Here is a 25,499-nt window from a genome sequence, read left to right on the forward strand (position 1 = left end):
GGAGCAAGGGTAGTAGGTCTTGGAAACAGCAAGGAGTCCGATGTGTCTTAAGTAGTGATCAAGGAACAGAGCAGCAGGGGATGAGATCGGGGAGGTAAATGCAACCAGACCTTGTAGGCCGTTGTGAGTGGCTACTCAGATATTGTCATTCCGTCTGGTGTGATGCAGCCATTTGGACTGGAGCAGAGGAGGGACATGCCATGACTTGGTTTAAACAGGCTCACTCTCTGTCAGGAAGAGTCCATTCAAGGGACAAGGGTGCCAGGAAGAGGCTGCAGCAGTAAGCCAGGCTGAGACTAGTAAACCAGGCTTGGACTGGTGTGTGGTGGAAATGTGGCAAGGGCTTCAATTCTGGGCTTATTGTGAAATCAGAGTCAAAGAATTGGCCAACACATGGGATGTGGGATGTGTGAAAAGGAGCAGTCAAGATGACTTTTGGGCTGTTAGCCAGAGCAACTGGAGACCAGATATGACATTTTTCAGAGATGGGGGGAGAATGAAGGAGGAATTGCTTTTGGTTTTTTCTTAAAAGGGGTTGTTTTAAGAAATTATCGGGTCTCAGTTTGGGACACGTTAAACCAGGGATGTCTATTAGACATGTGAAAGGCAATGCTGAGTGGCAGTTCTGGGAGTCCAGGAGAGAGACCCAACAGTACTGGGGTCATAAATTCTACAACTGCACTCTATTCCCTGAGAGTAGCCGAAGACCCTGATCCACATGCAATTTTGGAAAGTGATAACTATATCAAAAATACTGGAAATGTATCAAGGAAAATCAAATTTTAAAATTCACCCATATCCCGCCACCCTAGAAACAGCGGCTTTCATTTCTCCACATTTTCTTCTGTTTTGCCCGGAGCCATACATAATGTTATAATGTTGTAGTCATAACATAGTTACAATTTCATATTCTCTTTTTTTTTCACTTAACATGGCCCTATAAATATTTTCCTAAGATGCTCCCATATGTGTTTCCTGGGGATTAAAAAGACGAACAAAATGCTGGGCGTCCCTGGGAAACATTTCAGAAACAAAAGTCAAAATCTTACTTTGCTACGAAGTTTGGTGCCCCTATAGCTGGCATTATGCTTATTGTAATTTTTAAAAAAGATTTTATATATTCATTCATGATAGACATAGAGAGAGAGAGGCAGAGACACAGGCAGAGGGAGAAGCAGGCCCCATGCCGGGAGCCCGACGCAGGACTCGATCTCGGAACCCCAGGATAACGCCCCCAGCCAAAGGCAGGCGCTGAACTGCCAAGCCACCCAGGGATCCCCTCTTGTCGTAATTTTTAAAAAATATTTATTTATTTATTTTTTTATGATAGTCACAGAGAGAGAGGCAGAGACACAGGCAGAGGGAGAAGCAGGCTCCATGCACCGGGAGCCCGATGTGGGATTCGATCCTGGGTCTCCAGGATCGCGCCCCGGGCCAAAGGCAGGCGCCAAACCGCTGTGCCACCCAGGGATCCCCGTAATTTTTAATGGATACTGTCTGTGGAATGACTCTGAGCTCCAACCTGAATGACAAGAGCTGGCCACACACCCAATCCGGGAAGGGCATTCCAGGAGGAGGGAAAAGTGTGTGCAAAACAGGGAATAGCACATGTTAGGAGGCAACAGGAAATCACATGAAGGAAGGTTGCTGGAAGATTCAGCTGACAAATAGAAATTTATTTTCTCTTCGTAAAATGCTTAAAATCTTTTAAACTACAGAACCCTTTGTTTGGGATTCTCTACCAAGGAATAAGAAGCCATATGGAATAATTTAGAACATAGTGAACCCTAGTAGATGACTAGTGGTTCTTAAAGGTTCTGGGCCTCAGACTATACACACAAACTCTCCATGGAATCTGATTTATTCATTCATCTCAGTCCCTGAGCCAGGACTGGGTCCAGTCCCTTTCTTTTATTAAAAAAAAAAAAAAAAAAAGGCCGAGTGTCCAAAGACAGTAAATGACTTGGGCAAAATCATTTAGCTGCTTTACGGAGTTTCAACTAGGGCTGAATCAGCCCCGCCCTCCACCTGGAAGACTCTAAAAAAACAAAACTGGATTCCATGCATAGGACTCTGACGTCGCCAAAGCCCTTTGTTAGCTGGAAGATGCCCCCCTCACTTCCTGGCTCGCTTGCCTGTCGTCTGCATAGTTATTTACTCAAAAGCAGGAAAATTGTTGAGAAAACCATTGCTCCCGGACTCCTGGCCCAGAAGGCAGGAAGCTGGCCTCCGTTTCCTCTCGGGGCCGGCAGGGGGCGCACCAGGCAAGGCTCGCGAGACGCGCCTCCCCCTTCCTCGCCCAACTTCCCCTTAGCCCCTGCTTCAACAGAAAGTGGCCATTGACCTTTCAAGCTTTTGAGCAGTGATGCAATAGAATAGTATTTCAAAGAAAAATGGTTATCGAAATTTGGGATCCGGTTTTCCCGTGAGTGTTAATGGTTTAAAAAAAAATAGGTCACATTTAAAGTAGGTCACATTTTGGAGGCGGACGTGCAGGCCAGGTGCTGAGTTCCAACGGAGACCAGGTGGCCTCCGACCCGGTGGGAGGAGGTGAGGGTCTCCGCGCAGGGAAGTGACGGGATCTGAACGAATTCCCGGTGCCTGGGCGCCAGGCCTGCGGGGAACCGCCGGGACTACAGCTCTCGGGGCTGCAGCGCCGGGCCGCCCGGCACCGCGGGGGCGCGCAGGTGAGGGCGCCGGGCCCCGCCGCGGGCGCAGGTGAGCCGGGCTGCGGGCGGGAAGGAGCGGAGGAGCCGGCGGAGGAGCGGCGGCGGCGGGGAGGAGGAGCCCGGCGGGGCCGCGGGAGACCGGGAGCCGGAGCGCCTGGGGGAGGAGCCGCTCTCCGCCAGCGCCGCTTAAGGAGGCGCCGCGCTCCGCCCGCCGCCTTCGAGGACCTGGGCGCCCGCACCGCCGCCCGCCCGCTCCCTCCGGCGCGCGGGGCCTGCAAGGGGGCCGCTGTCGCTCCACTAACGTGCCGGAGAGCGAGGGGGCCGCCGCCGAGGGCGCCCGGTCTCCCCCCACGCGGCTCACAGCACGTGCAGGGGAGAGGAGGGCGCTCGGAGACACGGCGCCCCGCGGAGCCCTCGCGCGGAGCGGCCGGAGGCGGGCGGGGTCCCCGGCGGCCCCGCACCGGGCGCCCCCGCACCGGGCGCCCTGAGCCCGCCTCCCCTGAAGCCTGCGCATTCGCGCCGGAGCCTCTTTAAAGCAGAAGCGGGGGCCGCGGTCACGTGAGGCGGATTCCTGGAAAGTTCCTGGAAAGCGGCCTCCGCAGCAGCCGGGCGGGGCGCGGGGGGGGGGGGGGGCGCGGACCGGGAGGGAGGCGGGGAGCGAGGGAGGCGCGCGGGGCCGGGAAGTCGCGCGCACACCCCGCTCCGGGGACAGACGTTTAACTCTTGCCATGTCTCGCCGCCCGACCGCGGCTCGCGGGCCTTGGGCTTCCCCTGAAGCATGAGCCTCCCCGCCCGCCGCTCCCGGCGCTGCGCGGGCCGCGGACAGGGCGCCCCGGGGCCCCGCGCGCACAGCCTCAGGACCCCCCGCGCCGGCAGCCGGGGCGCCGGAGGAGCTCGGCCGGGGGCTGGCGGCAGGTACGGGTCCGGGGAGCGCGAGGGCTCCTCCCCGAGGGGGGTCGCCGGGGAGGGCAGGCGGGGCGCGGCCGCGAGCGCGGGCGGCCTGGGCTGCGCCGCTCCCGAGCGCCGGAGAGTCCGAGGCGCGGCTCTGCCCGCGGCCGCCCCTGCCGCCGGCTCGCGGGGCTCCTTCTAGGCGACGGGAAGTCTCCGGAGTTTCCTCCCCCGCCCCAAACTGCCATCCCAATTAATAATCCTCCTAATAACCTGATCCGCCGCTCCTCCCCACCCGCCTGCCTCCCTCCCGCCCTAGCTCCTGCCTCCTCCTTTCTTCTTCCCACCTCCTTGGCCGCGGCCGGCAGGGGAAGCCGGCGGCCGCCCCGGGTGGGGACTTCGGAGCCCGGGGCTTCCAGGCGAGGGTCCCACCCCCGCGCCTTGGTTTGCGCTCCGCGCCGAGAGCTCGGGCCGCCGCACAGCGCATCCCCCGGCATCGGGTTCCCAAGTTAAAAGTCCACGGGGGAACCTCGGGCGGACACCCTTCCTCTCCCGGGCCCCTCCCGGCGCCCCCGCCCATGTCCGCCGGGGAGGCCGCCTGCTGTGGAGGCGGCGGCCGAGGCCGAGGCCGAGGCCGAGGCCGAGGTAAGGGCCCGGCGTGGGGCGGCCGCGGCCGGGGATGCGGCTCCGAGCCCCCGCGAGGGCTGCGCGCCGGGGCCGATTCCTCGACAGCGCCCGCGGCGGCGGCGGCCGCGCACTGGGCCCGGGAGCGGCGCCCCCGCCTCTGCCGGACCGGGGCGCTGGGGGGCGGGGGGCGAGGGGCGAGGCGGCCTCCGCGCGGCGTGCGTCCGCTCCGGCCCCGGGCGCCCCGGGCTGGCGGCTCAGGGTGCTGGGTCCCGGGTCCCGGAGCCCCGGGCGGCGCGGATTGAGAGCTAGGGAGTGCCGCCCGGGGGATCGCTCCGGTCCTTCACGGGTTTTCCTTTTGTCCTTCCCCAGGCCCGTTTAGCCGCCCTGCCCGCAGGTGCCCAGGCTCGGTGGCCCGCGCGCTCCGCTGGTAGCCCCGGGCGGGAAGACACCCTGTTCCCACCCTCCTCCCGTCCCTCCCCACCCCTCCCCTCCCCTCCCCCTCCCCCTCGGCAGCTCCTGGGTCTTGGGTCCCTGCTCTGCTCTTTATCCTTTCTCCACAGCTGCGCCGGGCGGGTCCCTGGATGCTGGGGGTTAAATGGTGCAGGAGCAAAGACGCGGAGGAGTCCCCGGGATTTTCCACGTCTCTGCCTCCCCACCCACACCCCAGCCGCGGGGTCCGGTCTGGACTGACCAAACCCCATACTTTCTTTTTTGCAGGCAAACTGTGGGTGACCGCGCTTGCGGGGGACTTGGCCATCCGTGCACTGGGACCTGGGGAGGAAGAACCAGAAGCACCCCAACCTCCCCGCCTCCAGCATTTCGGATCCCCCGCAGGGACTCGTTTCGGGGACCCCTCTGACTCCCAGGAAGGACGTGTGTCCCCCTCTGACCCCGGCGCGGGCGGCCACCTGTCTTTGCCGCGGTGACCCCGCTCCCATGACCCTGCGGTGCCTCGAGCCCTCCGGGAATGGCGCGGAAGGGACGCCGAGCCAGTGGGGGCCCGCGGGGCCCGCGGAGGAGCCGACCCCCGAGGCGGCGCGTTTGGCGAAGGCCCTGCGGGAGCTCAGCCACACAGGTAGGAGCCGGCCCCTCGGCGCGGGCGGGAGCGGCCGCAGTGGGCGCCGAGGACCGGCTGGAGCGGCGGCCCCTCGCCTCCCGTGGCCGCCTCGGGGCGGGGCGCGGGGGCGGCGGGAGGATGCCCGCTCGGCCCGGGTCGCGGTCCCCGGCGACGCGAGAGGACCGCGGCCCTCGAGGGACTCGGAGGCCCAGGGGCGGGCAGGGCGCGAGAAGCGCTTCTTGGAAGCGGCCTCGCGGGGCGCTGGGACCGCCCGGGGGTCGGCACGCGGCCTCGAACCCGGGGGAAGTGCCAGGCGCCTCCCTTCCCGCGGGGACCAGGGCGCGAGTGGCCGCATCCGGCTCCCGAGCGGAGCAGCCGCGGCAGCCCGGGGTCCTGGCGGCCAAGTGGCCGGGACCGACCGACTGCGGCGCCGCGGAGCGGGGGGGGCCCGGGGCAGCGCGCCCCTGCTGTGGGTGCCCGGGGCAGCCCGGCGCTGCGCGGGGCCCGCTGTCGCCTCCCGGCGTCTGAACCAAGGAAGGATCGGGCTGGGGTGGGGTGGGGGGAATAATCCGGCGGACCACCGAAGCTTTCAAAATCTGGATCCTAAAAGCTTACGTTTGGGGCAAAGTTGAAGTTTTGGTAGCTCTAGGGAGAGGGAAGAGTCCCTCGCAGTTCCGGTCTTTGCCGCCCCACAGGCTTTCGCTCAGCGCCGAGGGCCGCGGATGGCAGGTATCGGAGCAATGGGGTGGGGGTGGGGGTGGGGGGTGAGGGTGAGCGTGAGGGTGAGCGTGAGGGTGAGGGTGAGCGTGAGGGTGAGGGTGAGCACACTGCTCAGACTCCCTGTGCAGAAGCTCTCGGAGGAGTCCCTGTTGAGGACCGGCCGGAGCCGGGCTGGCGCGGGCCGATGCAGCCGGGACGCTGGGGGACCGCCGGGGGTGATCGGATTCGGACTAGGGCAAAGTCCAAGAGTGGCCAATTGTAAACTTGAAGCACTAGTTATCAGTTGGGGCTTCCCTCATTTCTCAATGACTGTTGATAAGGTAGTTGTAATCAAAGCAACAAACAGGAGCTGTTGTACCGGAACTGCACTTGGAAAAGGCGTAAACAGCAGTGCTCTCCAAGGGCTTTGAACAGATCTGGGCAGGAGGAGGGTGGACACCAACCTTCCAATTAAGTTCTTTCTGTTTTTACCCCGTTGGAATTACTGGAGTTGGGTTTTGCACTTTTGTGACGGCATGGCTTTTGTTTCTAACTTCTGATTTACTTCTGACTTAGTTTGATTTTACTTGAAGGGTGCTCAGAAGCATCGCCCTTTGTCAGCCGGTGTGTCATATTGCAAATGTTTTTTTGTTTCATTAGGAGAAAAAAATCTTCAGATGATTTAAAGAACAGCCACCAAAAGTTACTTCTTAAAACAGAAAACTGGCTCTCAGTTTGCATTCATAAAAGAAAATGGGCCCACATTCTCATTAAATTTCTCCCAAAAGTATTTATGGTAGTCTCGGGTAGACTTTTCACTCACACGCTTGTACTTAGAGCTGGAAAAATTGTTGCCAAGTATTTGCCCTATTTTAAAAATTCTTGATAATAACTATTTTACCCTCTTTTCTTTTTCCTTTTGATCAAAAACCCCAGGTTGGTACTGGGGAAATATGACTGTTAATGAAGCCAAAGAGAAATTAAAAGAGGCACCAGAAGGAACTTTCTTGATTAGAGATAGCTCGCATTCAGACTACCTACTAACAATATCTGTTAAAACATCAGCTGGACCAACTAATCTGCGAATCGAGTACCAAGATGGGAAATTCAGATTGGACTCTATCATATGTGTCAAGTCCAAGCTTAAACAATTTGACAGTGTGGTTCATCTGATCGACTACTATGTTCAGATGTGCAAGGATAAGCGGACAGGCCCAGAAGCCCCCCGGAACGGCACTGTTCACCTTTATCTGACCAAACCGCTCTACACGTCAGCACCACCTCTCCAACATCTCTGTAGACTCACCATTAACAAATGTACCGGTACCATCTGGGGACTGCCTTTACCAACAAGACTAAAAGATTACTTGGAAGAATATAAATTCCAGGTATAAGTGTTTCTCTTTTTCTAACCATGCCTCATATAGAGTATCTCCGAATGCAGCTATGTAAAAGAGAACCAAAACTTGAGTGACTGCTCTGGATAACTACTCGGAATTCTAAAAACAGCTGAAGCCAATCTAATTCAAACGTGTGACGAGGTAGCTAGGTATTTAAAGTTCCCCCGAATATTTTTCACCCGAGTGATGCTTATCTTCCTAAGGCTAACCAGGACCAGTTGATCCTTTTGAGTTAAAAACAAAATGTCGTGAGTAAAGGCTGAAGGAACATTTGATCAGAATGCCTTGCCTTTCTGAGGTTCCTCTCTATTAGGTTGAAGGTGCAAGGCCCCGTAGTAGGGGAAGAACTGGACATAGGAGTACTGAAGAAGTGGAAGGAACCCAACTGGCCCAGGCTTAGCTTCAATTTTAGATGCCTGGTGATCAGAGCCTCCTGTAGGACATTTTCTCTTTTTGCATTCTTGATGTACCTAGGAGTTTTGTTAAACAGATCTGCTTGTGAGTATTTATCCTTCGTTTTATGCAATTAATCAAATCAACCAAAAAAGTGACCATGAAATCCCATATTTGACTTTTTACTACATGTATGAACTCTTCTGATGTGAATGAGTACTGTAGTAATCCGTTTTAAGGTAGCCTTATTTTAGAAACATTTCAAACTGGTGCACACAGAAAAGACTCTGTCTTTTCCTTTAAGGCTAAAAGACAAGAATGTCATGCTCTACAGGTGCAACTCAATCCCTGTTAATAAAACCTTGTAGATACAGACATTTGATTCTTTTAAGTAGCTGTGTCCCAACCTGTTGCCATTGACTTTTTTAGAAATGGCTGTAGAAATTTCCAAGTTATCCTTGAATTGTCTAACCATGGACATCAGCAGTTGTCTCCCTTCTACCATGTAGAATATTTTGACTTAATTTTCTTCCAGATATAGGGGGATACCTGCCTGTTTTTTTTCAAAGTGTTTATTTACTGCTGTTACTATTTGATTAGAATGTATTAAATAAAAAAAAAACTTGACTTTTACAAGTTGCACTTATTACTTTGAATTGTAGAGAACGTACACGTTCATGGTAATAGACAGTTGCCATAAAAACTTGCGTCTCGTGACATAAGCCAGATATTCAGCAGGAGCTAGGACATTACCTACCGGCCTCTGAAGTTCTGGGCCGCATTGGCCCTTTGCATTTTGGGAAGCCTGATGTGTAGAAAGTACAAGTACGGTCTAGTACAAATTGAGTGGGCATGACACGAATGCCCTGTGTGCTTCCGAAAATATGGTTTAGAAACTACAAAAATTGTGACACGTCCTAGTCTTTTATGGATTGAGTAGACATAATATAAAATAAAAATTAGCAGTTTTATGGCTATTTATTTCCTGTCACACAGTATCTCATGACTGTTGTGGATGTGCCTCTAAATTTTAGAGTCCAGACAGTATTCATTTTGCCACCTCAAAAAAAAAAAATGTCCTGCATAGTTACATACTATGGTGTGTTACTGGGAAAGCAAACACCATAGATCATGAGTATGCCCCAAGTGAATTAGAAAATTGGGTTATAAATTAGAGTGAAATCTGCTGGTCGCATGTCATGAAATTATTTGTATTTTCATGAAGCTCTTGAACAGCTTTGTGCCTGGAAGGAAAACGTAACTGCATGTCTAAACAGCAGAGTCCAACACAAAAAGATCTCTAGGTGTGCCTTAGGAGGAATCTGTAGCCTAAAATTTAAAGATGAGCTATATTCTTGGGGTCTGGTCTGTAATGGGGACCTTTTCATTAGGACGTTTAGATCCTGTGCTTTATTATTTATCCCTTTTCCCCACTAACAACAGCTGTTTGGGGGATGGGGGGATGTTTGAGTTTTCCGGCAAAACTTCCACAGGATCAGTGGCAGGGGCTTTGGATTTAAGGTCTTTTGCATTTCTGTTCTGATTCAAACTCTGATAACTTCTCACTGCTGAGAAGTTGGTGGGGTCCTGTGTTACTACTAGCAGGTGGCTAGCTATGCAAAAACCAGAGGCTAGCAGAGACCTTTCTGGAGCGGGCTGTGGAACTATTGCCTTACATTTCAGTCTTCTAGTTCCAAGAGCGTTGTAAGCATCAGGAGACCGTCTTTTTTCAGGCAGGAGTGTGGGGATTGTTTTCACTGTGTTTTCTATTGTTGGGTTTGTTTGTTTGTTTGTTTTAAATAATTACTAACACTGTCTATTGAGTTTATTGTGTGCCAAGTTTTCACTCAGCATGCATTATCTCAATCTTCCCACCGACCAAATGAGCAAAGTTCCGTGATTACAGGAGGTGCATCTTCTGATTTGTAGTGCGGGAGGCATTCCAGGAACATACTAGCCCTTTTTATTCCTGGAGAGGAATTACGAAGAGCAAATTGCTGCTATTTCTACATTGATCCAGACGAACAAGTTAGAACAGGCTATAAAAGGAACCCTCAGCCCTTTTTACTGCTGCCTCAACGGGAAAAGTATGGATACCTTAATTAACATACTCTGTGGATTCCACTCACTTTGGCCCCAGTGGGGTTTTTTTTTCCTGGTGTGGAGATAAGTCAGGAGAGGGTTAACCTGTCCTTTTTGGTTGCTGGTAAATGTTGCCAGTTCCCAGTTGTTGGTAGCCCCATTGGAACCAAAAAAGTTAGGATGTACACTTGACTAAATTATCCTCAGCAGAGCCAGGAAAAGTAGCCAGTATCCTCTCCCTATGGTGGGAGCTTTGGGGCATTAGTGGGGGTGGAATGTATTATCTTTGTTACTGTATTGAAGGATACTCAGAACTTCTCTATCTCCATGGACTTAAAATATTTTGATGTGAGTTTCCACTCTGAGCAGATTTGAGGCGGTGGCGTTTTTTCTATCCCATCATAGTGGGCTCTAGGGACTGCTTTTTAGGGACTGGGGTTTTTTTAGAGCTTTGGGCAGTGGAGAAAAAGGCAGTTTAGCTTAGAAGCTGAGAGTTTTTTCTTGGCATGTCAGTAAGAAAGTCTTGACTTCATAGTAATTATGTAATCCAAATAGGTAACAGAATGGGACAGTTGTTTGGAGTGTTTATTTTCTTGGGAAGGATTTTTTCTGCTTTTAGAAAATTGTACCCTGGTAGGAGGGTAGGAGACAGAGACGTCATCAAATAATCCCAGGGATGGAATGTCCTGAGACCAGGCCGTGCCCTTCTCCGTTTAGGCACAGGATAGTGGGGGTTGAGAGACTGTGTGGTTCCATCTAACAGCTGGGCTGAGGCCTGGCCTGTCTTGTCTCTTGTCTCCAGGAGCAGGGTCTCCGTGAGCAGGTCTCCATTCTAATGCTTTGGAGCAAAAAGGCTGACATTCATTCTAGGCCTTTCATTTGACCAAGAGGCCTGTAACCACTCCCAATTTTTTATTTCCTAGAATTTTAAAGCTTGGAAGCACTTTTCAGATCCTCTATTTTAGTTCCGACATTTTACTGAAGAAGAGTCTCAGACCCAGGGAAGTCAGGAGATTTGTGTGTATGCGTGAACACGCACACAAACAAGCAACTTGGCAAATCGATTGCAGAGTTGGTATTTGAGCCCAGATGGTCTACGGTCGGCTTTAGTCTTTGTAAAAGCTGCACCCTTAGCGCCCTATGTGTGAATTGTCAGGATTCCTCTTTGCTACCTTGCAAGCCCCACGGTGCTTTTAACATCACATTTTTCTTCCCCTGAAAGTTGAGAGAGCCTTTGGAATGCTGGGTGGGATAATCCCAGTTCTTGGCTCCTTCCACCCCACCCTGGAGGAGGAAGCTCCTGCTGGTGCTCTTGAGGCCTTGGTTCACATGAGAATTCTGCGTTAATTTTAACTCCTGCTACGTCTCTAATCTATTTGCTGTTTTAAAACCGAAAACCTGCCATCCACGCAGGGTTATGATCTCATTTGTGCCTCTGCCAGATGTGACTCACAGCCGTGGGTGCTCGGGTGACTCCCCACCCTCCTGTCCTCACCAGTGGAGCCCATTCTCTCTGTTGCCCGCACACGGGCATAATGACACAGTTAATTCCTGCCTTACTTTCTCCCTGTTGTGCCATCAGTTTGCCCTTTTAGCTCATCTGACGCAGCTCTGCCCCGGCCTTATTTACTCCAGTGAAAGAGGGCAATTATATTCTCCTTGAGCTGGGTAATCCAGTGATTGAGAATACTTGAAGGTTAAATCTGTCTCCAGTCTCTCTCAATTCCTTTCAGGCTGTGAAGCAAGGAGCCAGTGCTCCCCCCGCCCCCCCCCCCCCCCCCCCCCGCAAAGCCACACTTTTGCTGTGTGCATGTTCTGTTTTGTTTTGTTTTTATTTTTAAGGTAAAGCATCAGAGGCTCTTTCTTTACTGTTGGATTGCACTTCATTTGAATGGAATAGAAATACCCTCTCCATCCCCCCTTCTGCTCACTTCCCTAAGAATGAGAATGAGTGAGCCTGCGATGGTTGTCTGGTTTTCTCTACTCCTGCGTAGGTAGATTTTCTCACGAATTCTCACCTTCACGTAATTTTTTTTTAAAGATTTAATTTATTTATTTGGGAGAGAGAGGGAGAACAAGCAGGGAAACAGCAGAGGCAGAGGCAGGCTCCCCACTGAGTAGGGAGCCCAACAGGGGGCTTGATCCTGGGACCCCGGGATCATGACCTGAGCCGAAGGCAGATGCTTAACCAACTAGCCACCCAGATGCCCCTCACACTTCATGTATTTTTGATTTTTCTAATTCTTCATCTCTGTGGCTTGAGTTCAGGTTCCTTAACTTTACTAACTGTAACTACTAACCAACAGCCTCCGAAAGCCCTGAAATCCCAAGTGCCCGGGACAGTAAGGAAGCTGAAATCACAGAGTGAAGCTAGATGTTTCTTCCTCACTGCTTCAGGAGCCTCAGATCCGACATGTCCCAGAGAATGGGGTTCCCATCCGCAGACATTTCCCCGAGCCGAGCAGAAAGGGCCCTTAGAGACCACTGCCTCTCTGAGCTGCCTCCTCAGGGAGCGGGAGCACAGTCTGTGTAGCCCCATCCCTCGCGTGGTGCCCCCTCAGTAGAAATGCAGGGAAGGGAAGGCAGGCCAGAGCGCTAGTGAGAGGGAAGGAACCGCTGCCAGCTGCCTTCCTCTTCTCTGGAAGCATAAATACCACCCAAGGAGCCCCTTTCCTGTGGGAGAGAGAGTGAGACTTCATCACAGAACTTCATAAAACTTTTCTAAGTCTCCCCAGTTTCCAACCATGTAAAGATACAAATTTTATGGTTTGCTAAACGGCTTCCCCTCGTTAGTGTGCTATGCTTTTTCCTGTTTAGCTTTGGGGTCCAGAAAGTGGCTGTGATCTCTTAACACTCAGAAAAATATTTTCGATGTTGTTTGTACCCAGAGCAAGTCCCACGTTAACATCCCCTCTGCCGTCTTGATGAATGTGACCTTTCTTAGGTTTCCAACAGAGCTGCTTTCTCCCCATTTCTGTTTTCCGGACTGTGGCCATCAAGTTGGGATTTGGTCAGAAAATGGGTTTGTATCTTGCACATTCGATGAGGGCATCTGCTTTCACTTATCTGCAGTAATACGGGGCAGAGAGAATGGGGATAATAGAAACCCATAAACACATTCTAGCTAATGGATTTGACTTCCTATTCAATCTCCTTTGCTAGAACTACTGACAGAAAAATCAGCTGCTTCTCTGATCTCTCATTTTATTCCCCCCCCCCAACCAAGTCCATCAGGCAACGGGGATGTTAATAAAGGACCTAGTGGCAAAAAGGTGGCAGGTATGAGGAAGGGAAGGGGGCTGGAGAACACCGGGCCCGCCCAGGGCTCCTGAGAGCCCCATGTTAAAGCACTGTCGTGCCTGCTTGTCGGCTGTGCCGGTTCCCCACGCCCGACTCGGGTCCCGGAGGCAGGTGACCCTCGTTCTGATGTAAGGTCAGATGGTCCACAGGAGCCGACCACGACGTCACAACGTCTGTGTGGCTCACTTTGCTTCACCTGCTCACATAGGCATCTTCTCTCCCATCACCACCAGAAGGGTGAGCACAGTATAAGATATTTTGAGAGAGAAAAAAGGCCACCCTCCCAATCAACTTTTATTACAGTATATGGTGCTTGTTCTGCGCCGCTGCTCATCTCTTACGGTGCCTGGCTTATAAATTAGGGGCACCTGGGTGGCTTGGTCGTGGAAGTGTCAGCCTTCAGCTCAGGTTGTGATCCCGGGGTCCTGGGATCGAGCCCTGCGTTGGGCTCCCTGCTCAGCGGGGAATCTGCTTCTCCCTCTTCCTCTGCCCCTGCCCCGTGTTCATGCTCGCTTTCTAATAAAATCTTTAAAAAATAAGAATAAAAATAAATAAATGTTATCATAGGTATGTAGGTATAGAAAGAAACAGTATACGTGGGGTTTGGTATTACCCGTGTTTCAGGTGTCCACTCGGGCTCTTGGAATGCATCCCCCATGGAGAAGGGGGCCCATTATACTTAGGGATTTCGGGAGCTAAATCATTATGGGTAAATCATGGGCAGATTGAAATTAGCCACGGTGGGAATAGTTGCACCACAGAAATTGGCAGACACAAAAAATTAGGCTTTTTTCCCCCTCCCTGGATGTCTGGTTTAACAACCTCTTATGGGGGTATTACGTCCTCTATAACTGAGACCTCTCTAGGGTGAGATCAGTTTATTTGTGTCCTCCCTTGTAACTAGTTCAGTGTTGAGATAATAGGAATGAACAAATTGAGGAATGCATTAACAAAATAAACGTGCGGGGTTCCTCAGTGGCTCAGTCTGCCTTTGGCTCAGGTCAAGATCTTAGGGTGCTGGGATGGAGCCCCGCATCGTGGTCAGGCTCCCTGCTCAGCACCGAGTCTGCTTCTCCCTCTGCCTCCCCCTCCCTGCTCATGTGCTCTCTCTTTCTCTCTCAAATAAATAAATGGAATCTTAAAAAAAAAAAAAAAAAAAATCTATGTACCAGTCCTACATTGAACTACATTGCTTCCTGGCCAGTCTCTTGATTCAGTATCTTTTCCTAGTGACACAGTAGTGTCTGCAGATATTCTTGTAGAGTTAGGATGGGAGGAACAGGACATTCTCAAAGCCCTGTGACTAACATTTAAATACCATTTTCAGCTCTAACAGATCAGGGTCTCTTTTTCGCTTCTAACTTCATTCATTCACTGATTCATTTCATTATTTAGTTTCCTTCCTCCTTTCTTCCCTCCATCCCTTCTCAACCTGCTTTCCTCTTTCTCCCCTTTATTGCATGCCTGCTGTATTATTCATGAGGAATACAAGAGAATAAAAAACTGTTCTTGCATGACTGAACTCTTATAGCTCAGGGGAAGAGATGGAGAGGAGAGGAAGGAACACTTAGTAAACAATCTCGTATGTTCTGTGGCTTGCACTGTCAGTCCATTTAATCTTTGCAACAGACTAGAAAGGTATATATTTCCCCACGTGTTTAACGTGAAACTGACGCTTGTAAAAAGAACATAGCTTAACCAGGAACTGGTGAGATCATGACTTGAACCCAGGTTTTTTTGGGCTCTGAAGCCTAGATCTGTGTCTCGCTATCCCACATTGCCTCGGAGCTTAAATTCTCCCAAGGGTTTATTGTCAAATGCCACGCAAAAGGCAATAATAGTTACATGTGGACACAGTGCCATCACCCTGCCTTGAGGGGTTTGAGGAGACCTCGGAGGAAGGTGCCTTGAGTCTGCTCATTAAAGGGTAGCAAGGAGTCTTTAGACTCCCTCAGTGAGAAAGGTGTTTCTCTGAAAGTGGGAGAGGAGAGTAGGGAGCGAGTTGGGGTAGATCTTGTAGATCTTGATAGGTTGGAATTTATCTGGAGGGCAATGGATAAAAGCTTTTTTTTTTTTTTTAAGATTTTATTTATTCATGAGAGAGGAGAGACAGAGACACAGGCAGAGGGAGAAGCAGGTTCCATGCAGGGAGCCTGATGTGGGACTCGATCCCAGGACTCCAGGATCACGTCCTGGGCTGAAGGCGCTAAGCCGCTGAGGCACCCAGCTGCCTAGATAAAACTTTTAAATGGGGAGTAAGGATATCATCCCTCTGGAGCCCCTTTGGAAAACATCCTGGACCGGGCAGGGGTGGAGTTATGGGGACTGGGTAGGTGTGGGGAGGGGAGGAGACAAGATGGGGAGAAGATGGGGAGGGGTGCAGATGTCAACCCTCTTCCTTGCCTGCAGTGCCCTGGCGCTGGGGCCTGAGGGCCTGCAGATGCCTCCCTCTCCCTCTCTCTCTCCCTCTTCCTCCTCTCCCCCTCTCTGTCTCTCCCTCTCTCCCTCTCCCTCGGGTGGCTGGCTTCCATACCCGGCAAGTTGGGGGACTTGCCATTCCAGTCTCAGGAAGAAGGAAGGCGGTGCAGTAGTGGGAACTGCCACTGTAATTGGGGTGCAGGACTGCAAGGCTCAGGGGGTCCCCAACATGCCAAGTTCGACCCCTCACCGCTGACAAAATCCAAAGGTGAAGAGAAAGGTGGCGAAGCAAGAAGGGGATTTGCTTCCTTGAGGCCAACACCACGGCCAGGACAGCGGCCTAACGTCTCAAAGACTGCCTTCAGAGTGCCGAGAACAAGAAGGCTTGCAGGTCTCTAGAAGGAAAATATGGGAGAAAGGTCAGTAGGTACACGTGCATGGGCAGCAGAAGTCAGGCCGAGCGAGCGTTGTCTTGCGGCCCATCACGCGGTGTCCTTCTGGTCCTTAACTGTTCGGGGGTTGTTTCTGTTCCCATCACAGGACCCGTTGCCTGCAAGGTCTTTGGCTGAGTTCAGAGATAAGCTGGAAAGAACGTAATCAATTAGAAAGTGTGGGTGGAGGTCAAGATGCAGTAGCTTTCAGGACTGGCAAAACTTGGGACCCATTTCTGGTCGCTTGACCTGAGACCAAACACTGAATCTCTTAGGGCCTCTGTGTCATCTGGAAAATGAGAAGCTTGGCACCTTCCTGCTTTTTGATTCCTTCCAGGGACACACCCCAAGTGCGTAGATGTGAGCACAGTCTCTCTCCCAGTGGGGTGGGAGCAGCCCCAGGAGAGGCGAGCTCCTCATCTCTGTGGAGTCTCAGTTTCAACATAAATTATAGTGTAGATTTTACCTCTGCACATCATCATATATTTCATTTATTTTGAAAAAAATATATAATAACTTCCTTTTAACCGTGGACTTTTTCACAGCTGGAGTCGACTGATTCCATTTTTATCCTGGTCAGTTAGAAGCATTGTATGTTTTCACCTGGCTGTCAGTCTTTGAGGGGACCCTGTCATCAACAACTTTGAATTTGGGGCTTTGGATCTTGGTTGTGATGGAGAAACAGGAATGATGTGTGTCTTCTATGACCGCACTAACTCTTTGGATACATTTTCTATATCAAGGGACCTGGACGGCTATCTTTGCTCCCGGACCAATGTCAGAGATGTGCTCCTAGAAAATCGTGGGCAAAGGATGTGTTTTCACAAGTCATTTTCCCACCTACGTAGATTATTCTCTTTTTTGATTGATCCTCAGTGGACAAGGAAACCACTGGCCTTTATTTTTCCTTTTGTCAAGCAGTTCAGTCAAAATAGGAAGAAAAAAAGGAAGGAAAAAGCAAAAGAAAAAACCTGCAAAATACTATTAGAATCTTGGATTCTTTGGTAACATGAAAAGAATCTTGGAGTATGATTGATCCTGCCCCAATCTATCCATCTTGCACATTTGGATTTTCCTGCATCTGTTTTAAAGTGGGGCACACCTTTGATCTTGATAGCCTAGGAAGAAGGGGGTGTGCAGCTGCCACAGGCGGGAGTACATCAGGGGGCTCAGTAATGATTGAGTGCTCCCATAAGATGCAGCTTGAAACTGCACTTAGTAGGCCAGGGGATTTGTTATGGTCAGGGTATGCGGATGAGGTGGCCCTTCCCTCATAAGCCAACTCTTGGGTTTCCAGGGGACTGGAAAAAGCTAGAACATTTAGCCCTGCACTTGATGCTTTACAGATAGGACCTCATTTAGGGCTCCCAACAAACCTTTGAAGTAGATACTGTTTTTATCTCTATTTTAGAGATAAGGAGATGGACACATGGAGGGATTTAGTGCCTTAAGAGGCAGAGCTAAGATTTGAACTCAAGCCAGTATGATTCCCAAATCCATGCTTTTATTCACTCTTCCATCCTTTTTCTGCAAGCTTCCAAATGCTGTTAAGCTCTAAGGGCTCCAGCCAGCATGTACCTCAATGATGTACGTGAGGCCATGTAGCTTCTAGTCACAGGTAGTTAATAGCAAGAAAGCTAGGACCCTGTCTGCCCGATTTGTAATTAGGGCATTTTTGGGTCTTTCATCAACAAGATATGCCCAAGCCCTGAGCACCAACTGGGGAAGATCAGAGGCTCTACACCTTCTTCTCCCTTTTTCTATTCTCCTTTAGGTCTCTATCTCGGGGCAGCCATAACACATGGTCTCATCCCTCTCATCCTTCCCTTTTCTCTGGAGGTGAACGAGATGAATAACATGTCAGTCATAAGAAGCTAGGTTATGCTGCAAAACAAACGACCCCACGCTCTCAGTGGCACAAAACAGCGACGGTTTCTATCTAACAGATCTCTCTGCACAGACCTGTCTGTGACACCCCTCAGGTGTCACAAGGGGGACTTCTAAGTCATTTTAGAACCCAGGCTGCCAAAGCAGTCACCTCCTAAAATGTGGCTGGGATGCCGAACCAGTGGGAAAGGAGAAAGCCAAGGATCTCTTGTTGGTGTTTAAATGCCCTGTCAACTTCTCTCCACTCATCTGCCAGCACTCTGCAGAATGGTGCCACCCAGACACGAGGGGGCCAGGGAGTCCGGCCCTCCCCTGTGCCCAGGAGGGGGAGAAAACCAGAAATATTTGGTGAGCAACAATAATAACCCAACATATACCAAGCCATATAAAGCTTGCTCCCTTGTTTTTTTGTGTTTTTTTTTTTTTTTTTTTTTTTTTTCTATTTTGGCTAATTTGACCTCAGGTAACCTTTATAGGACACACATAGCCTCTTGAATTCCATTCCTCCTTCCCCTTTGTCTTCCAAAAGTTTTTTCAAGTACTGCAAAATAGCTTCTCTCTTTCCTTTGTGTGAGCCAAAAGGAAACAGTCTTCAGTCTTGAAGTGAAATTATACATACTAAAGAGCCGGGGCTACCAACCTCAGAAGCTCCCCAAGTCACCAGGAGTTCCTGCTGATCTTCATAAATCTCTCTCTGGACTTCCTCACCCTGCTAAAATTAAACCTGTCTTTTCTCCAATGTCAATATTCAGGATAAATGGTGTTCACGTTCACTCCTCCTGCTTACTGTTTTGTTTAATTGGCTATATGACAATAGCACTGAACCGTATTTCCATCGAACATGGAGACATTCAGGCCCATGACAAATCAAGTGGACTTTGTGAGAAAATTGGACACTTTCTTACTAATTTTAACTCACTTCTGAGGGAAACTGTATTCTAAATTCCAGAGAGTGGGTTTGCAAACCTTGTTTTAGAATGCACCCTCTTTCCAGCGTGAGTCTTTTTCTGTAGCATCCTTATCATAGTCTATACTAGAATAAATGCTGTGTGTTAATGGACAACTAAACTCTGCTGCATTCATCAGTTAATAGCTTTGAAATATTAGCATATGTACACGTACTTGATTTAAAATTTTATGAACACAATTTTTCCTTCATTCTCCATTTTTTTTCCTGCATTCACCCAGCTCAGGAACTGTAGCATTATCTCTGACTTCTTTCTTTCTTTCTTTCTTCTTTCTTTCTTTCTTTCTTTCTTTCTTTCTTTCTTTCTTTCTTTCTTTCTTTCTTTCTCTTTCTTTCTTTCTCTTCTTTCTCTTTCTTTCTCTCTCTTTCTTCTTTCTTTCTTTCTTTCTTTCTTTCTTTCTTTCTTTCTTTCTTTCTTTCTTTCTTTCTTTCTTTCATTTTATTTATTCATGAGAGAGACACACACACAGAGGCAGACACACAGGCAGAGGGAGAAGCAGGACCCATGCAGGGAGCCCGACACGGGACTCTATCCTGGGTCTCCAGGGTCACGCCCTGGGCTGAAGGCGGCGCTAAACCACGAGCCACCAGGGCTGCCCCTCCCTCTTTATATTTATCTTTCTCATTTATTTAGTCCTTCGTTCACTCAGTTGTTCATCAGGTATTTACTGAGCATCGGATGGTGCCAGGCAATAGGGAAGGTCCAGCAGAAGGTTCAAAAACACAGTCTCTGCCTCCAAGGGATTCTGGGTGGTGGCGAGACACCCAAGCCAGCAACTACAGGGCAGTAAGAGAATCCCCACAGTGAGGTATGTACAATGGGCAGTGGAAGCAGAGAAGAAACACCTGGGTTTGCTTGAAGACACCAGGGAAGGTAGCAGGGAGGAGGCAGCTTTTGACCTGGCCCTGACAGTAAGGGTTGGCCGAGCGCAAGCAGAGGGAGGGACTTCCAAGAGTTGGGAGAGGAGCCCAAGTTGGTGAGCAAAGAACAGAGCACCAAGGATGTTGTTTGCCTTTCAGAAATATTTGCATTTTCCCTCAGGCAGTGAGGGAAGCTATGGAAGACTTGGACCTGGAGAATGATAGCATCAGATGTGGTGGCAATGTGGACGCTGGTCTGGAGGGGCATGCCCCTAGACGTCAAGGCTTCTTAATCTAGCCCCTGGGCTTGCAAGAGATCCCTGGATAGAATGCTTGGGATCTGTGAACTTGGATAGGAAGATTTAAAAATGACATTGTTTTTGTCAGTAATGTCTAACTGAAATCAAGCATTTCCTTCACGTATCAATCTAGGCAACAGATCACAGTAGAACCAGCCGAAGACATGAGTTTACCACCAAGAGAAATCAGGTGTTTTCATATTACATGTATTATATGTTATATAGATATCGCATCTCAGTTGCTGCAGGTGTCTCAAGATACCCTTTACATTTTTCACTAAAGTGAAATTAGTGTAGCCATTTGAGACCCACAGCGACATCTTGTCATTCAACACACTAATAAAGAACATATGTTATTATGTCACAATTTTAAAAAATTTGTTATGTCCATTTTAATAGAAGTCATCTTTTGTGAGCTGCAAAACTTTATAATTATATAATTAAAATTATAATCATTATAATTTAATGGTGCATTAAAAATGCATATGATTTAAAGGCAATGTTCCGAGAAGGGGTCCAGAGTCCCTTGCTGGGACTTGACCAGTCCCACCTGGTCAAAAAAGGTCAGAACTCAAATACCAGAGGAAGGAGATTGTGAAGGGGTTCGTTCAGCCTGAAGCAGTGGTGGGGAGGAGGGGAAGGAGGAAGAATTTGTGAGAGATTCTACAGACAGCAGGGTACTTGTTGATAGATGGGGGGACCTAAAGGCAGAGGGACAGATCTACACGCACCCTACTTCCGCCATCAGGTTTCTGGCTAGAGCAGAATTCTTCCTATTGCTTGTCACACCCGTCCCTTCCTTTCCACCCCTAATGTTGCTCAACTCTCAAACCTTTATTAATGCCATACATGTGGCAAGGTTTTAAGAAAATAAAGCAGTGCAGAAAGACATAATGAAAAATAACTACCCCTCGGTCCCCCTCCTCTCCACCTGCCAATCCTACAGTCCTTTGAACCTTTGCGGTGTTATCCTCTCTAACTACATGGCAAATTCTCTGCAGGAAGGTGCCCTGTAATCCCCACTGTGTTTTTCATGTTAGATGTTGAATGAAGGATAGGTTCCCAAGGCATTTCTTCCTTTGAGGTCACCGTGTACATCATCTATGCCATACTCTAGTTGCGCACATTTTATGGACCGTGTCATTCTAGGAAATTGGCCTTTTTACCTAAATTCCCATGTTTTCTGTCATTTGACTTCATATAAAATAACACAGAATGTGCAAATAAAAATTTCATTACTCGGGCGTTCTGGTTGTTTCTGTGAAAGTGAGTTTAGTGTGACAGTGAGTTGAATAATCCTACCTAATCTCAAACCAGAAATTGAGAAGGCAGATTTGAAATTTGCACCCATCCCTCCACGTGGGAAGGGGAGGGGGTGTTGTTACTTGGCTTGGTAGTGGAGGTTGATTCCGGTGTCGGTGTCCTTGTAGACTGCAGATAGAGTTGCAGCTGAGCATTTGGTTGGCGGGCTGAAATTCCTCACTATGCTTCTTGTGAGGTCCAGCAATGTATAGTTTTGTGGTCTGATGTATTTTGATGGTTGCCAGATAAAATTGATGTCTGGCGCTTTTTCTAAGAAAAACACATTTAGATGTTTCCAAGTTGATTTGTAGGAATTTAGTGTTATTAGAATTTTGTGGCAGAACTTTTTCTCAAGTGGCAGAAGAAATAAAGGAACTTTAGTTTTGAGGGCTGTTAACAGCACGTTCCATTAGTTGCCAAAGCTGAGAAAGTTGACAAGGTACTGGATTGTTAATATGGATTTATGGCAAAAATAAGCAACTATCTGGACTTTTAAGAGTTACTGATGCAGTAAAATACAGTTTTAGCTACTGATCCTAGATGAGCCCCTAAATTTTTAGACCCCCCCCCCTTATTTTCTAGATAATGTTTCTCAACCCAATAACTAGAGAGACTACTTTGGGGTTAATCTTGAGATGTGTTTGCTTACTGTTCCTGTTTTTTTGAGGGAGGGAGAGCAGGGTTTGGGAGAGAAGGACTATGGAAAAGTTAGCCCTCCAATTTGTACATGAAAATCACAGTCCTTTTCTTCATCTGTGAAGAGCAAGTTAGAGCCGATTAGCGCAGAAGTTAAGAGATAGTACCTGAGAATGCAAGGAGTTAATTTTTCTTTAAACATACTGGCTTCTCCCTCAACACTGACTGGCTGGGTAACAAGTTTTTACTTGTTGGCACTGCCGTGAAGCCTCACAACACTCTGGGAGCAAAGTGACTTTTTTTTTTTAATGTATTATTCAAATATAATCACGGTGGAGGAAATTTTCATATTTGGAAGACCTATTTAGGCCAGAGACCTTCAAAACCCAACCCCCCCCCCCCCCCAAGACATTTAATGAGCAGGTTCATGAAAACATCAGAAGAGACAACTCGGGGGAGAATAAGGGGGTAAACACCGACCCTCGCCGCGACAGGCTGACTGCGATTTCTGTGCAGGACTCGCCCCGTAGATATTTCTAGGAACCAGCCAGAGGAGCGCGAAAAAAGACGGGGAGAAGGAAGTGTGTGTGTGTGTCCGTCTGTCTGTCTGCGGGAGGAGGAAGCTCGGCGGCGATGCTGTGCCTGCTCTGTTCCCGGGAGCTTCCGAGCCCGGGGGCTGCAGGGCCGGCGCGCTCCGGGCCCCTCGTGCACCGGGCTCCGGCGCGATCCCGCCGGGCGCCGCCGAAGGATCCAGAACGCGTCCCTGGTGCGGAGCCTGCTGCTTGCAGCGCGGAGCTCGGTACCCCCCCCTCCCCCCGCCTCCCGGGGCTCCCGCTGCTCCTGCGGGACCGGAGCCCCGCAGCCGCCCGCCCAGCACCGAGCGCCCAGCGCCCAGCGCCCAGCACCGAGCGCCCAGCACCGAGCGCCCAGCACCCAGCGCAGCGCGCGTCCGAGCCCAAGGGCTGCGGCTGCGGCTGCGGCGCGGGGCCTTGAGAGGCGAGGCGGTGCCTCCCGGCCCCTGCACCTAACGGGTTAACCTGGGCTCAGCCTCGGCCGTCCTGCCCGGCGGGCAGGGGGCTCCCGGGGGCTACGGGAGCGTGGGTTCCCCTACGTGGCCGCCTTAGCCAGTTCTTGATTATGCCGAAAGCAGCACCGTGGTTGGTGTGACCAGGATTAGAAATCGAATCGCTTCGGAGGCATAGGAAGTGAAACGTAAAATTGCCAGCCTCCTCTCCAGAGGTCACCATGGTTAAAAGCTGCCTTTTTTGTCCTTCCAGAATTGTAAAACGCAAGCCAAGCATATATTTAAGTCGGTTCTTTAAAAGGCACAGATAGTATATATTATGCCTGCTGCTCTGCTGTTGGATTTTTCTTTTCTTTTTTCTTTTCTTTTCTTTTCTTTCTTTTCTTTTCTTTTCTTTCTTTCTCTTTTCTTTTCCTTTCTTTTTTCTTTTCTTTTCTTTCTTTTTTTTAATTTTAATATCTAGGATCTCTCCATATCTGTATGGCATGGCTTCATAGCTCTTGTAACAGAAAGCTCAACCACATTGCTTTTGACATCTGCACAATATTCCATCCTAGGACTGCACCATCCCTGATTGAATGGATCCCTTTCCAGTGGGTACAATTAAGATTGTCTCCAATTTTCTGCTATTATAATGATGCAGGGAAAAAATCTCTATGTCAACATTGCCCTGTGCTTATGGGAATATATATGTTGAGTGTATTTCTAGCAGTGGAATTTTAGGGCCAAAGCATTATGTGCATTAACATTTTAGTAGATATTTCCAAATCATATTCCAAAAGGGTTGCACCAATTAATATTTCAGGCTTAAGTAACTTACAGTCTTCTCACTTATAAGCACATTTGAGGATTTTACTTTAAATATTGTTAATTTTTAAACAGCATTATTTAGTATTGAGACCAAATGAGCTTGTTCATTTGCTAATTAAATGACCTGGAAGTTAAATTTCCATTCCAGAAATTATGTCTCTGGTATGTTTAGTGCTCTGCCCCGGGGCCTTTAGAACCAGCCAGAGGCCTGGCCCAGCACCCAGTTTGAGAACCTCAGACCCAGTCTGACCAGAGACATCCAGAGCTAGGGAGCACGCACATGGTTTCATGCTGTGCCTGTAGCTCCAGTTAAAACAACAGACTGTCTTGAGAAATCTTAGGGCAGAATCAGAGAAACTCTTTTTTTTTTTTTCTTTTTTAATGTGTCACAATATCACCTTCGATTAGTTCTGTTCAAAAGACATTGACTAAGCACAGCCATGGTACAAAGTTCCTTCTGAGACAAGCCTGTCGTCCCTCCTCTCTATCCTCTTACCAGTTTTCTCTCTTCTTGCTTTCCCTTGTATTTGTTTCTCTGCATGCCAGCCACTTACCCTCTTCGCACCCACTGGTAATACCAGAGAACCGGACAACTGATTGCTTTCCTGCAACTAATAAGTGGTTCTGGAGAGGGAAATAATTTTGAGTGTGGTTCTGACCACAGTGATGTGACTCTGTATCTTGATTCTACAAAACCCCTTTTCCCCGCCATGGGGTATTTGCTCTTCTTATGACTTCAAATGCCTAAAGTGGTCCACCGACACAGAAATACTTCATTTCTTATTTTTAATTTAAGGTTTTGATAGTTAAAACCTATTACAGATGAAACCAAGATATAACCAGATACCCAGATACAAGCCATGATTAAAAAAACTTGTGGTTCAAGTTGCTATTAAGTTGGTATGTAAGTCTTCACTGTAGCACCCCAAAATACCTTTTAGATCATAGCCGACTCTTTGGGAATCACAGAATTTTCACACGTGTTTTGTTTCTGTTTTTTTTTTTTTTTTCCACAAACAACATGCTTATTTGGAAAATGACCCCTTTGAAACACAACTCACTTGCCCTCAAAAGTCATCTTAAACAAAGACACAGTCACATCAGAATAGGATCTAGGTGTCAGCAAGAAGGAAAAACAAACAAACTGAACTACATTAAAATAACTTTCCCATTTCAGGTCTGAGCCTCTGTGGCTCTGTAAGCAACTCCACCACCATACAGAGACTTATGCCTTAAAATAAAGGAAATAAACCAACAGGCATAGAAAGCCTCCCTAATTAAAACTCCTAATTTCAAACTCTTAATTTCCCAGCAACACATTGGAAGCCAGCAGGAAGAGAGAGGAGGTGAAATGTGTTGTTCCAATGTTGTCCCTAAATAGAATGTTCTTTACAACTGGCAGGAAGCACCTGGGAGATTATTTGCTTTGGAAATTTGGAAATAAATTGTTTTGAAATAAGAAGGGAGAAATAAATTGGGTTCTAAGGTTGGATGCTTTTAACATTTTCACATACATACATTTTTATAATATGAATTCTGAGGGCAATGGATTCAAATTAATAATATATTTAAATTTAAGGAGAGATGCAGAGACTGCTAGGATAGGAAATTGAGATAGGAAATTTTAGCTAAATTGCATCTCCTTCTCTCATTTTGACTAAAATTGACCTTCAATATTATAGTACTTTCATTTTTACAACTCTTTACATATTCTGTAAAAAAGCTTAAAAGTGAAACAAAGATGTTTCT

At 49.0% G+C, this 25,499-nt stretch overlaps 1 protein-coding gene across 10 annotated transcripts in view; it reads left to right on the forward strand.

The window, feature by feature from the left end:
* SOCS2 (suppressor of cytokine signaling 2) overlaps window positions 1–8,369 on the forward strand; it is a 55,856-nt gene extending 47,487 nt beyond the window's left edge. For 2 of the 10 annotated variants that reach the window (XM_049093910.1, XM_049093911.1), the window contains 2 exons: window positions 4,902–5,259; window positions 6,877–8,369. In XM_049093910.1, the coding sequence (XP_048949867.1) occupies window positions 5,121–5,259; window positions 6,877–7,334 (597 nt within the window). In that variant the 5' untranslated portion in view covers window positions 4,902–5,120 and the 3' untranslated portion in view covers window positions 7,335–8,369. The other 8 variants (XM_025438770.3, XM_049093908.1, XM_049093909.1 and 5 more) reach the window with 8 other exon arrangements.
* Window positions 8,370–25,499: the final 17,130 nt, after the last annotated feature.

Source organism: Canis lupus, chromosome 15, assembly GCF_003254725.2.
Source record: "Canis lupus dingo isolate Sandy chromosome 15, ASM325472v2, whole genome shotgun sequence".
Taxonomy (NCBI): domain Eukaryota; kingdom Metazoa; phylum Chordata; class Mammalia; order Carnivora; family Canidae; genus Canis; species Canis lupus.